Source organism: Gorilla gorilla, chromosome 5, assembly GCF_029281585.2.
Source record: "Gorilla gorilla gorilla isolate KB3781 chromosome 5, NHGRI_mGorGor1-v2.1_pri, whole genome shotgun sequence".
NCBI classification, from domain to species: domain Eukaryota; kingdom Metazoa; phylum Chordata; class Mammalia; order Primates; family Hominidae; genus Gorilla; species Gorilla gorilla.
In genome coordinates this window covers 83,400,875-83,414,872 of record NC_073229.2, presented here as the reverse complement: position 1 = coordinate 83,414,872, position 13,998 = coordinate 83,400,875, and the positions used below count along the sequence as shown (strand labels likewise).

General features: G+C 34.8%; 1 protein-coding gene across 5 annotated transcripts in view; it reads left to right on the top strand.

Annotated features, from left to right (window-relative positions):
* Window positions 1-13,998, top strand: part of KHDRBS2 (KH RNA binding domain containing, signal transduction associated 2) — a 659,289-nt gene that overhangs the window by 107,686 nt on the left and 537,605 nt on the right. For all 5 annotated transcript variants that reach the window (XR_008681200.2, XR_010134273.1, XR_008681201.1 and 2 more), the window contains exon 2: window positions 1,545-1,672. Coding sequence is in view for 2 of the 5 variants with exons in the window: in XM_019028692.4 (XP_018884237.1) it covers window positions 1,545-1,672 (128 nt within the window). In the remaining 3 variants the exon portion in view is untranslated. The remainder of the gene's footprint in view (window positions 1-1,544; window positions 1,673-13,998) is intronic.

Sequence of the window (13,998 nt, the reverse complement as noted above, 5' to 3'; positions counted from 1 at the left end):
AATGTTTTGTTCTATCCATAGCAAAAGTAAAACACTGTCACATTCTTATCTTAGTTAGTATTTTAGTACATTGACTAAGAGCAAAGAACAAAAAGAAATATTTACTGATTATGTTATGATCATAATAACTATATAAAAACATAAAGAGGTAATTTTTAAAATGAATTTTTAACAATTCTCCAAAACATTTATTTTACATAGTGCATTGCATGAGATGACTGTAGTTGTAACTACACAGTCTTTTAACATCTCATTCCTACTTTGTCAGCCTCGTTTCTCAACTAGACAAATGTAAGTTGGTTTCCTTGTTTGCTTGCCTTCTACTGTGATGGATTTTGCATATTACATACTATGTTATCTTTAAAAATAAAAATACAATGTGGCTGCCTTCCTTTATTCTTCAAAGTGATCCAGAGGCTTACCATTGCAGTCACAATATAAAGCAGAAAACATCATGTATTCTACAAGTTCTGACATGATCTGTCCTATAATCACTTATCAAGCCTTTTTTCCACATTCACTATTCTTCAGCCACACAGGCTTTCTTGAGTCTTCTATTCCAAGAGCAAGTAAAGCTTGTTTTTCATCAGACTGTTAAGCTCTTCTTAGTCTTCTCATGGCTTACTCTTCTCTGTCATTCAGGGCTTTGATCAAATATCATCCTTCAAATCTGAAGTAATAGCCACTGCTTGAGTCTCCTTTGTATTCTTAACAGCATATTGTGTTTATTATTTGCCCCCAGCCATAACTGTATGTGTGCCCATATATTCATTTTCTCACTGTTCCTTTTCCACATTAGAATATAGAGTTTATAAAAACAGAGACATTTTATTGTTTTCTGTTGTATTTCTGGTACCTAGTAGAGATTTAACATTTTTTATGGAATAAATTGATTCAAAAATGAAGGAGTGGATAAGTATGCTCCAAAATATCAAATTTGGTAATATTCTAATATTTTTCTTAAACACCTATATAGATAGTCTTATTGATGAATACGAATGTTAGCATTTATAGATTTAATCATTTATATGACTTTTCTATAATTCCTTGTGAAATATCATGCAATTTCTCTTTACTACCTATTTTAGCTAACTAATTACCATTTTAATTATTTTTATTTTCTTAGGAATAATTCTGAGTAAAAATAAAGCATATATCCTTAAAATGTATTTTGTTCTATTTATTGCTCCTGGAAAAAATTAAGTTTGCTAAAATAGTTTAAATAGTCAAAGGGCATATATTACCTTTTTATTGTGTTTGAAGATATTAAAAATTAATTAAATTCATCAATTTTTTCACAGAAGACACAGTCACATCTTCAATTATCGCTTTTTAGTTTGAGTTGACAGAGGTTCTCTTATATACAGTAGCAGCATTCACATAACTGTTGGCGAGATGCTGTTTCAGGCCTTTTATCAATATTCATCAAAATCTTATTTGAGAAGAGGAGTAATATGAATATTATTTATGATAACATTTTTCAGCATATTTATGATAACATTATTCCTCATTTCACTTGTTTTCTTCTTGTGATTTTCTTCCAGAAATTGAAAAGTTTCAAGGTTCTGATGGAAAAAAGGAAGACGAAGAAAAGAAGTATCTTGATGTCATCAGCAACAAAAACATAAAGCTCTCAGAAAGAGTACTGATTCCTGTCAAGCAATATCCAAAGGTACTACCATATATACTTTGTTCTCATAGAATTGATTTAGAAATGATAAAATAAGACGATATTTTACTTATTCACTTTTATAAAATAAATATTTGAAGCTTCATAATGGAAGTATATGGAAGCACATGATACTGACATGGGGAAGGAAAACTTTTGAAAGTGCAATGATGAGGGTAATTTTCACCTGAAGGCTACAGCATTTTTGTTCTGTGAATGTAGGAGGCATAATCAGATATTTTAATCATTTATTCAAAATATAAATGATATATCAATTTTTCCAAATATATACACCCACTTGATTATCTTTGGTTCATGTTAAAATGTATATCCTTACTATAAAACGGAGTAGAGTTAATGATATAAATATGTAACATTAGAAGATCAGCAGGGAATTATTACTAATATATCTAAGAAAGTCACATGGTGGTTATTAGACTCTTAGATTATAACCTATAGTCTTCTATCATAAAATAATTATGATATCGTTCTTAATGTTACATCTTTCTTTAAACTATTTTTTCACCAATAGATCATTGATTATAAAAGATAGCATTCAGTGGCATGGTTTTATCAATTATATTCATACATTTCGATGGGTAAACAGAGGGATTTTTTTTGGTCAAATGAATGAAGGAAACTAAAATGTAAACTCAAAGATTCAAGCTGATAATTTACTTTCTGAAGAGTGAATGTGAAGCAAGGACCATGTAATTATCCTAATAGTAACGATTACAGAAATAAATGCTCTGGTTTACCAATTGTCTTCTAATATGATAAACTTTAGTAAATATAATTAACTAGATGCTTTGTCTACAATTATTTCAAACAGGGATAAAATTGTTAAAGCCCAGCAAACCATAAAATTTATCTTTGAGATGAAGTATTTTGGGCATGGAATTTTTTTGAGCTAGACTCTATTGCATGAAAGCTGTGTTACATAGGTATATGTTTTTAAAATAAACTTTATTAGATTTGCTTTATAATCATGTTCTCTTGAATATTAAATTGGGCAGTCTTAGATATGTACATGAAAAATTTGCATAGTAGTGAAATAAGGTAGAAATATGTTGGAGTATAAAGAATAATGTGTCCTTTTTCACTGGATCAATTAACCAGTTACAGTCTTGAATAGAAGTTTCTTTTCATAAATCATACATTTAAATATGGTATAACTTGATGATGTTTCTTGGAATAACATATTTTTATCTCTGGATATGGGAAAGTCAATGACAGACTTAATACCTGCCTCTAAATAAAAATGTAGTTCTATAGTCTCTGATCAAATTAAGCTGGCAAGGTATGTAAGGCATTTAAAGTCTTGATGGCTCTTTAAGTTCCCATATGAGTGGTTTTATGCTGATTATTACCAGATCTATGTATGTACCAGATTCAGAATGATGAATACCGAAATAAGAATATTCTATGATGTCAAATTTTTGTGTGAAGTTTTATTTTGTAATGTATAAGAAAATGCTCCAACAATAAAACTGCTTATTCTTAACTGCCGTGGACCACGGATCACCAGCAAACTATTGTCTCTCTTATAATTTTTAAAATCATGGAATGCTTAGGCTGGGACTAATCTTGGAAATCACAGAATATATAAAACTTTTATTTTATAGATGAGGCAACTGAAAAAGTATGAATTGCTCAAGGTCATGCTTCTGTTATAGATGGAAATCTTTAGTGCAGTTACTATAATTTTAGATTCTTCATTTTTGGTGAACCATTACATTTTTAACTTGACCGATCATGCCCACATATTTGCATTACTTTTTCATGTTAAGTGTGGAAGAATGTGAAAAATGATAACACCTGATGGTTAATATAATAGTTTTATGGGATAGTCTCAAATAACAATTCATGCTTGAGAAAATTTACCATTTCTTTAACTTATGAATAGCCTGCCAAACTCCTTTATTTTTAAAGGAATATTCATTTCACCTAATTATCACACATAAGAGAACTTTAGAGCTTTTTTATAGAAAAAGAGTGAAATTCTGAGAGGCAGATTTATACTCACTTATCAAAGTTGACCTACCTTGTTCTGGTTTTTATAGTACAACAATAAATCACAATATTTTGAAAACAAACTGTCTTATTATATTTAATAATCTTTTGAAAACAAACCATATTTTATTACAAAAGTTGTGATTTATTTCCTGCTGTTCATTTTCCACTTCTTAGAAAAATATCAGTGAGATAGTTAAGATTATGATCACTAAACTTCATCTGTATTTGATGTACATTTATGAGCTGTAAAATGTGTGATGTGGTGTAATACTATGAGCTGTTAAGCAGAACACAACAGTATTTATGGATTTAAAATTTAATCTTTTATAATAAAAAAGTGATTTATCCTTCAGGGGGCCACACTGGTGAAAGACTTCCTTTATACAGCTTTCTCTCAGAACCATTTCTCCCCTTGACAACTGCTGTCTGTACCAATAATTAATGTGATGATGACACAGTCCTCTCAAAGAGCAATAAATGACTATGGGAGTTCTTGGTGAAATGGCCCTCTCAAGACTTTACTACATGACTTTTTTTGGATAGATTGTGTTTCAGTTACTCTCCAAATTCAAGTTAATCTGCTGACTTAGTTGAATGCTACAAGAAATTGAATGAAGTTTAAAATTTAATTTATAAAAATTATAAAAATGCTCTTTAAGAATGATTTATCTAGCCCTGGTGCTTTACGTTTAATAATTTAACTTGGGGAAATATGTCATATTATAATATTAAATTATTTTGAGCAGTTTTTCATATTTGGCTTTATATTTTTATAATATAAATATATAATTCTCATTATAGAGATCTTTCACCTTTTTGTTTAACTGTATTTCTAGTTTTTTTGTGGCCATTGTGAATGGGATTGCATTATTGATATGATTCTCAGCTTTGATGTTGGTGTATAGAAATGCTACTACTGATTTTTGTACCTTGATTTTGTATCCTGAAACTTAGCTTAAGTTCCTTATCAGATCTAGGAGCTTTTGAGAATAGACTATGGGGCTTTATAGGTACAGTATCATATCATCTGAAAATAAGGATAGTTTGGCTTTCTCCCTTTCTTTCTTTTTTTTTTTTTTTTTTTGAGACGGAGTCTGGCTCTGTCGCCCAGGCTGGAGTGCAGTGGCCCAATCTCAGCTCACTGCAAGCTCCGCCTCCCGGATTCACGCCATTCTCCTGCCTCAGCCTCCTGAGTAGCTGGGACTACAGGCGCCCGCCACCACGCCCGGCTAATTTTTTGTATTTTTAGTAGAGACGGGGTTTCACCATGTTAGCCAGGATGGTCTCGATCTCCTGACCTCGTGATCCGCCCGCCTCGGCCTCCCAAAGTGCTGGGATTACAGGCGTGAGCCACCGCGCCCGGCCGGCTTTCTCCCTTTCTATTTGCGTGTCTTTTATTTATTCTTACTGCCTGATTTCTCTGGCCAGAGTTTCCAGTATTATGTTGAATATGAGTAGTGAGAGAGGGTGTCATTGTCTGTTCTGGTTTTGAAGGTGAGTGCTTCCAGCTTTTGCCCATTCAGTATGTTGGCTGTGGGTTTTTCATAGATGGCTCTTATTATTTTGAAGTATATTCCCTCAATGCTTAGTCTGTTCAGGGTTTTTAACATGAAGGGATGTTGAATTTTATTGAAATAATTTTGTGTGTCTATTTAAATGATCATATGGTTTTTGATTTTAGTTTAATTTGTGTGAATAATCGCATTTATTGATTTGCATATGTTAAGCCAACCTTGTTCTCAGGGATAAAGCCTACCTGATTGTGGAATATTAGCTTTTTAATCTGCTGCTGGATTTGGTTTGCTAGTATTTTGTTGAGGACTGTTGCATCTACATGCATCAAGGATATAGGCCTGAAGTTTTAATATTTTTCTTTGTGTCTCTTCCAGGTTTTGGTATCAGGATGATGCTGGACTCATAGACTGAGTTAGAGTTTGGAATAGTTTCAGTAGGAGTGGGACCAGCTCTTCTTTATACATCTGGTAAAATCTGGATGTGAATCCAACTGGTCCTGGGCTTTTTCTGATTGGTAGTCTGTTTATTACTGATTCAATTTTGGACCTCATTATTGGTCTGTTTAGGGATTCATTCTCTCCCTTGTTCTATCTTGGGAGGTTGTATGTGTCCAGGAATTTACCAGTTTCTTCCAAGTTTTCTAGCATATGTGTGTATAGAGGTGTTTTTAATAGTCTCTGAAGGTTTTTGTATTTCTGTGGGATCCCTAAAGTGGTAATGTCCCCTTTGTTATTTGTTTATGTTTACTTGGATCATCTCTTTTTTTTTTTCTTTATTAGTCTAGCTAGTGGTTTATCTTATTTACTCTTTCAGCGAACCAACTCCTGGCCGCGAACATTTGTGTTTTTTGCATGTTACAACTTCCTTCAGTTCAGGCCTGGTTTTGTTTATTCCTTGTCTTCTGCTAGCTTTGATGTTGGTTTGCTCTTGTTTCTCTACTTCCTCTAGGTGTCATGTTAGGTTGCTAATTTGAGATCTTCCTACTTATGTGATATGGGCATTTTGCACTATAAACTTTCTTATTAATAAGGCTTTAGTTGTGTCCCAGTGACTCTTGTATGTTATATCTTTGTTCTCAGTAGTTTCAAAGAAATTCTTGATTTCTGCCTTAATTTCATTGTTCACTCAAAAGTCATTCAGGAGCAGGTTAATTTCCACGTAATTCTGTGATTTTGAGCAATCTTCTTAGCATTGATATGTATTTTTATTGTGCTGTGGTCCAAGAGCGTGCTTGGTATGATTCCAGGTTTTTTTTTTTTTTTTTTCAGTTTGCTGGGGATTGTTTTATGGCCAATTGTGTGGTCGATTTTAAAGTGCCATGTGCAGAGAGAAATATATATTTTGAAATTTTGGAGTAGAGAGTTCTTTAGATGTCTATTAGGTTCATTTAGCCAAGTGTTGAGTTCAAGTTCTGAATATCTTTGTTAGTTTCTACCAAGATGATCTGTCTAGTACTGTCAGTGGTGTGTTGAAGTCTCCCACTATTGTTGTGTGGTTATCTAGGTTTCTTTGTAGGCCTCTAAGAATTTGCTTTATTTATCTGGGTACTCCTATGTTGCATGCGTATATGCTTAGGATAATTAAGTCTTCTTATTGAATTGAACCCTTCTATTATGTAATGTACTTCTTTTTTTCTTTTGATTTTTGTTTGCTTAAAGTTTGTTTGTCTGAAATTAGAGTAGCAACCCCTGATTTTTGGTTTGTTTGTTTGCTTTCCATTTGCTTGGTAGATTTTTCTCCATCCCATTACTTTGAGCCTATGGATATCATTGCATGTGAGATGGGTCTCTTCAAGGAACATACAGTTGGGTCTTGCTTTTTTATCCAATCTGCCGTTCTGTGCCTTTTAGTTGGGGCATTTCACCCATTTATATTCAAGGTTAGTTTGGATATGTGTGATTTGATCCTGTCATCATGTTATTAGGTAGTTATTATGCAGACTTGATTGTGTAGTTGCTTGATAGTGTAAATGGTCTATGTACTTAATTGTGTTTTTGTGGTGGTGCATAATGGTCGTTTGTTTCCATATTTAGTATTCTATTAAGGTCCTCTTGTAAGGCAGGTCTGGTATTAATGAATTTCCTTAGCATTTGCTTGTCTCAGAAGAATCTTATTTCTCCTTTGCTTATGAAGCTCATTTTGGTAGGATATGAAATTATTGGTTGTAGTTTATTTTCTTTAGGAGTGATGAATATAGGCCCTCAATCTCTTCTGGCTTACAGGGTTACTGCTGATAGGACTCTTGTTAGCCAGATCGGGTTTCCTTTGTAGGTAGCCTGCCCCTTCTCTCTAGCTGCCTTTAATATCTTTTATTTTATTTTGACTGAAAATCTGATGACTATGTGTCTTGGGGATGGTCATCTTCTATAGTATCTTACAGTGGTTCTCTGCATTTCCTGAATTTGGATGTTGGCCTCTCGCAAGGTTGGGGACATTGTTGTGGACAATATCCTCAAATACATTTTCCAAGTTGCTTGCTTTCTCTCTCTCTCTCAGGGATGCCAGTGAGTTGTAGTTTTGATCTCTTTACATAATCCCATATTATAAGAGGTTTTGTTCATATTTGTTTATTCTTTTTTTTTTTATTTTTGTCTGACTGGGTGGATTTGGACAACCAGTGTTTGAGCTCTAAGATTCTTTCCTCAGCTTGGTCTATTCTGTTGTTAATACTTGTGATTGTATTATTAAATTTTTGTAGTCCATTTTTCAGCTCTATCAGATTACTTGGTTCTTTCTTTGTATTCCTTAGATTCCTTGGAATGGATTTTGACTTTCTCCTGAATCTGTATGATCTTCATTCCTATCCATACCCTGAATTCTATATCTGCCATTTCACCCAGTTCAGCCTGGTTAAGAACCATTGTTGGGGAACTAATTAAGTTGTTTGGAGGTAGGAAGACACTCTGGTTTTTTGAGTTGCCAGGGTTCTTACACTGGTTCTTTCTCTCTATGTGGGTAAATGGTCCTTTAATATTTGAAGTCACTGTCCTTTGGTTGGGTTTTTTTTTTTTTGCGTTTATCTTCTTTGATGCCCTTGGCATTTTGACTTTGGTATAAGGCGGGTTCAGTCAACTGGCTTTGATTCTGGAATATTTCAGGGGGCCACGGCTCAGTTCTTCACTCCTGGGCTACATGCTCTTACCTTGAGTGGCCTGGTACCCAGGTCCCCATCTTTGTTCTCTGGCCCCTTGAGGTTTAGGAACCTGCTCTGCTGGGGAGGATAACGTGATCCTGGTTTGTGGCCACAACTGTTTGATGGGGAGTGCCAGCCAAAGTACTTCATCAGGGTGGTGGCAGTGGGATCCATGGTTTTTCTCATGTGCCAGCAGCCATGGTGGTATAGCAGGGTGCACATGTGTTGGCTGGGATATCCTGGCAAAATATTTCAGTCCTGTATTTTTTGGCCACAGTCCAGTAGGTGGCACTTAAGAGTGTTAGCCAGTGGATAGGCTCTTACTGTCCTGCGTGGTTCTTCTGTTTTTTGGCACAGTTGGCAGTACTCTGTGATGCTTTGGAGAGGGATGGCCCACTCACACAGTCTGCTCCCAGGCCTTGGAGGAGCCCCCTTCAATCAAGCTCCATCCCTGCGTTTCTTTTGCTGGATGTTTTGGTCCATGGGGCTTTCTCAGGTAGCGGCAGTGGTCCATAGACAGGCTGTAGTTGGCCCTGTGGAGGGAGACATGCCCTGATCCTCCACCAGCCTGTGAACACAGGTGTCTCACTTCTTTCAGTGAAGGCTCCTCCCTGCTTAGTCACCAACCAAGCCGGCAGGTCCCACTCAGCTAGGTGCTGTGGGAGTGGGTGGGGTCAGATGACTGTCTGGGTGCTTCCCCAGGGAACACGATTGTGCCTTCCCGCAGATTTTGGACAGAAGTAAGAGTGGGCTAAAAGATCTAGCAGGCGTGGCGCACATTGCTACCAGTGTTTGGGGTAGGTGAAGTCACCTGCCCTGCTATCTGGGTATTTTCTAAGACTGTAAGAAGGCTGTACCTGCTAGCTGAGTTCAAGCAGAAGAGGGACCACTGGGACAGAAGCTGGCCTCAAGCTTTGTCTGGTGAGGGTGGATGGATCAATCTTACTGCTCCCACACATTGCAACTGTGGCTTCCGTCAGGGCTATGGCACTGGTGCTAGTCTGTTCCAGGGTCTAAGGCTTCAGAGGCCTCTGTGGACTTGAGACTTACCTTTGCCAAAACTACTGGTAGCTCTCTGCCTCAGTTTAGAAGTGTGTGGTGTAATCCAGTGGGGCTGGGGCATTTTCCCATCCCTAGTCTTGCACAGGTCCCTGTCAAGAGAGTGTGAATCTCCCATGGGACTCCTAGTCACTTACCCTTTCCCATATGGGGAGCTTCTCCTGTCTACACATTGATTCCATATGGGCTACTGCCCAGCTTTGTTCTTCTCTGCTGTGTCCTCTTCCTGCCTTGGATCCCAAAGCGATTTCTTAAGTGATCAGCTCGTTGGGTCAGTGTTCACTAGCCCTTTTCTTTCCTCTCCATGAGAGCAGTACACATGAGCTTCTTGCTTCTAGTCCATCAGTTTGACCCAATTTCCAATTATTTATTGATAGTTAAGCCTCTACAAAGGCAACATTTGTCAATATGTTCCTCCATATTCCTAAGACATTCATGTAAAAGACTCTGGAGGCTGATTCTAGGGGCACTGCCTATAAGTTAGCCCGGCTTTGCAAGGAGCAGTTAAAAAGAAATATATATACACACACACATATATATATATACACAAATATATATGTATATATAAATATAAATGTGTATATATTTATATTCATGTATATATATATGTATATATATATATATGACTGGAAAACAAACACTGTTCTTAACATTAACTATTTCTCCTCCACACATACTATGTTTCATTGTTGAATATACCATTTCTTTCAAATTTTAACATCTCCATCTATAGTGCATATTACAGTCAGCATCATAATACAATGTCTTTCAGGCATTCAGTGATCATAGCTCACTGTTTTTGACTGTACATGTGTAAACGTGGTACTGGCTTCTTATAGTAAGTTGTTTGTAGCATAGGAACTATGTGTATTGAGTTTAATTACAGTTTTAAATGTTTTCAATACAATTACATCATGAGTTAGTGGTAAAATGCAAAGCTGTTACAGATACCAAAAGAATAAAAACATAGCTTAGGGTATAAATTTGATATTAATGGAGACAATTATTATCCTTGGAGAAATGATTAAAATTCCATATTTTCTTGTGCCACAACAAACAAGTGCCTTGTAGGATCTAATAAACCAAGATATACTTAAATGGCACAAGCTGTGCTATATTTTGTTACTACTAGACATGCAAAAGGAATGCTTGGCACATGTCTGGGTAAACCGAGAGACCATTAGAGGACTGGAATGTGCGGCTTCCTCTTGTAAGAGGGTATCTACTTGTTGCTTGCTGGTGTACCTGTTTGTTCACCTAGGCAATTCAGCCTCTCAGTGCCTTTAAAAGTATCTTCTTTGATGTACTTTTAGAATTCTGTGAAATACATCAGACCTTTTCTTCAATTAAATTTGCCCCAAGGTCCACTTTATATTTCTTGACTTGAGTTACTGCCAACTTTTTAAAGCAATATATTGCCAGGAGTGTAAATCTGCCCCAAATTTGGCCTTTTTTAAGATCAAACGCAGCCACATTCCCCTGTGCTGGTTTTCAGATAAATTTCTTATGTAGATTAATGCAGAAAACTGAAGTTCCAAAATGTGTTTAAAACTATCTCACTTGCTCTATACTTCTTCTTATTCTGTTTAGTCCCAGAAAAAGGGGCAGCCTTCTGTGACTGGTTGGAAGAAGTCTCATCCTTGGTTGCAACTTGCCATGTCTTCCCACAGAGTGTGCGTTTCCTTCTTTATACATCAAAAGATGAAATACCCAAGTCCAAGTACTTGATGAGTGTGATTTTTCTGACTTTTAAAGTAGTTATCAGATCATTTAAGAATAGTTCCTAAATGTGGAAACTACGACTCCTATGGAAACTACGACTCAAAGCCAAATATAGCCACTTATAATCTTGGAAACATGTCTATTTTGTAAGCAATATGGTTTTTCAGAAGCCACTCTGTAGCTTACAGCTTAAACCTGTTTTATCTTTACCACAGACCACTGCACAGCATTGCTTTTTATTTTTCTAAAGTAAATGGAAGAGAGGATTTGATGGGCTTTGTGATTTCCGTTTCATTCATATCAGTTTCCCAACTCCTCGTTTGTGAATTTAAATTTTAATTGAGAAAATGATATGACACTGATTCACATTTTTATGAGGAAAAAAATTTCAAATTGCTGTAGACCATATTCTCTCCAATAGAATGGCATGTGAAATAATCCTGTTTTCTAGAAAAATTTAGAAATTTTCAGTGGTATTATGTCTAGAATTTGTCTTTTCTGATTACCCATCCTTTTAATTAATGCCCAACCCATGTACTTCAAATGTTATTTTTCCATTTTGTATTTGTTTAATTTTTATGTTTTCATCCCACATTGAGTCATGCATTTCTAATTCCGAATTAGTTGTGCTTCTACTCACATCATTTTTTATGACCCCTTACGAATATGTCCTTGATTTTCCTGAAATCATACCAGTCTCTCCTTCTTTTCTACATCTAGTGAATATTCAGCCTGTTTTAACTAGTTGTTTTCATTCTGCAACAAAACCCCTAGCCCTTTCCTGCTCATACCTCAGGCCAATATTTTCTACCTTATTTGGGAGGGTTGCTTCTTATTTTCACGTTTACCCTCAACTGGAAAACTGAAGACTGCTTCAAAAGGACCATTAAAATGCAGGTGCTTTTTGAAAAATGTCCAAACCCGTATTCTTTCTTTAGGGCCCCATGACAGCCAAAAAATCTTTCATCTCATGGCCCTCTCTACAATCCTGCCATTCTTCATTTGCTTGTTTGTTCATTTGTTTGTTTGTTTAACTCAGTGAGCCTTCAGTAAGCTTCTCTACACTCATTAGCGCACAGATGGATCTTCTGCTATTTCTTTTGTTGTTGCAGTAGGAGTGGCTTTTTATGTAGACAGATGTTTAAGAGATCAGAAAAGAAATGTCACCATTATAATCAAGAGACATTGCATTATCAATGGAATGGATTTACATTTTATTATTGATTTTGAAAAGTGGAAGCAAGTGAATTTGATATCAACTTAAATACTGTATTTTGGGGGATTCGGAGAAAAATAAAACTTTCTATGAGCAATAAGGAAGTAAAAATTAATGCTTTTTACCCAGAAACATGTAGATAAGGGATTATTAATACTTTTATTAAGTTAGGACCTGACTGCAGCCAACTTGTTGAAAGACATTTGGATCCATGTAGAGAAATTAGGAGTAACTTTTATTTTCATTTTTAAGGTAAACCATTGTGAACATAAATTTATGTAATACACAATTTTAGATTTATGCCATTTTATAAAGAACCTTCTTAAAAATATATGGGTTTCACAAGGATGTCACAAAAAATAAAACTGTAGAACAACCTCACTTGTGAATACCAATCGGAAAACTGTAAAATATTACCAAGTGTTGAGCATTAATGTTTGTTCATAGAGGTATTATTCACAATAGCCGAAAGATAAAAACAGCCCAAATATCCTCAACAAACTAGTAGATAAATAAAATGTGGTATACACATATAATGGAATGTTATTCAGCCTTAAAGAGTAATGAAATTCTATTACATTCTACGACATAGATGAACATTGAACACATTATGCTAAATAAAATAAACCAGTCAAAAAGAACAAATATACGATTGTACTTTCATGAGGTTCCTAGAACAGGCGAATTTATAGAGACAGAAAGTGGAATAGAGGTTATAGGGGATTGTGGGGAGGAAGGAATGATAAATTATTCATTAATGGGTACCGAGTTTTTGTTTGGAATGATGAAAACTTCTAGAAATGGATAGTTGCATAACATTGTGAATGTACTTAATGCCACGTATTTGTGCAATTAAAATTAGTTAAAATGGGCTAGGTATAGTGGCATGCAGCTACTTCCCAGCTACTGGGTAGGCTAAGGCTGGAGGATCACTTAAACACAGAAGTTCAAGTCCAACCTAGGTAATATAGACCCTGTCTCTAAAAATAATAATGACAGTGATATATATTTGTTATAGTTAAAATGGTAAATTTTATGCTATTTTACAATAATAAGAAATATTTCAAAAATATTACCAAATGTATTTCAGTAGCACACATCTATCAGCATAGTGAATTACACTCAAATGTAGTTCATTTCAGGAATGCAAGATTGATTTAGTTTTTAAAAATATTTAAACAAATTCACTAATTTTTAGATCAGAAAATGCATTTAATAAAACCAAGTTTCTATTTCTTATTAAATAAACATGGACGCATGTAATTAGTATATATTAACAACAATATGAATAAATAATTTATTGAATAAGTGTTAGAGAGATAACCAGTAATAAAATTGGAGAAAAAAAAAAAGGAAGACCAGATCCCTATCTTATCTCATACACCAAAATAAATTCTGTGTCTAATTAAAATTAAGTGCCAATGAATAAATAAATAAATAAATAAATAAATAAATAAATGTACTAGAATGAGTTATTGGCAATTTTATTTCATAAAGTTTAATCGGGGGAAAGTGTTTCCAAAAAAAGATTGAAATTACTGAAGCCATAAGTAAATGAATAAATTATTTTAAAACATAAATTTAAAACTTCTGTACAAGGAAAGTCATGTTGATAATTAATTACTAAAATCAAAAAGAAAATTCTAAATGTATATGAATATTTGAAAC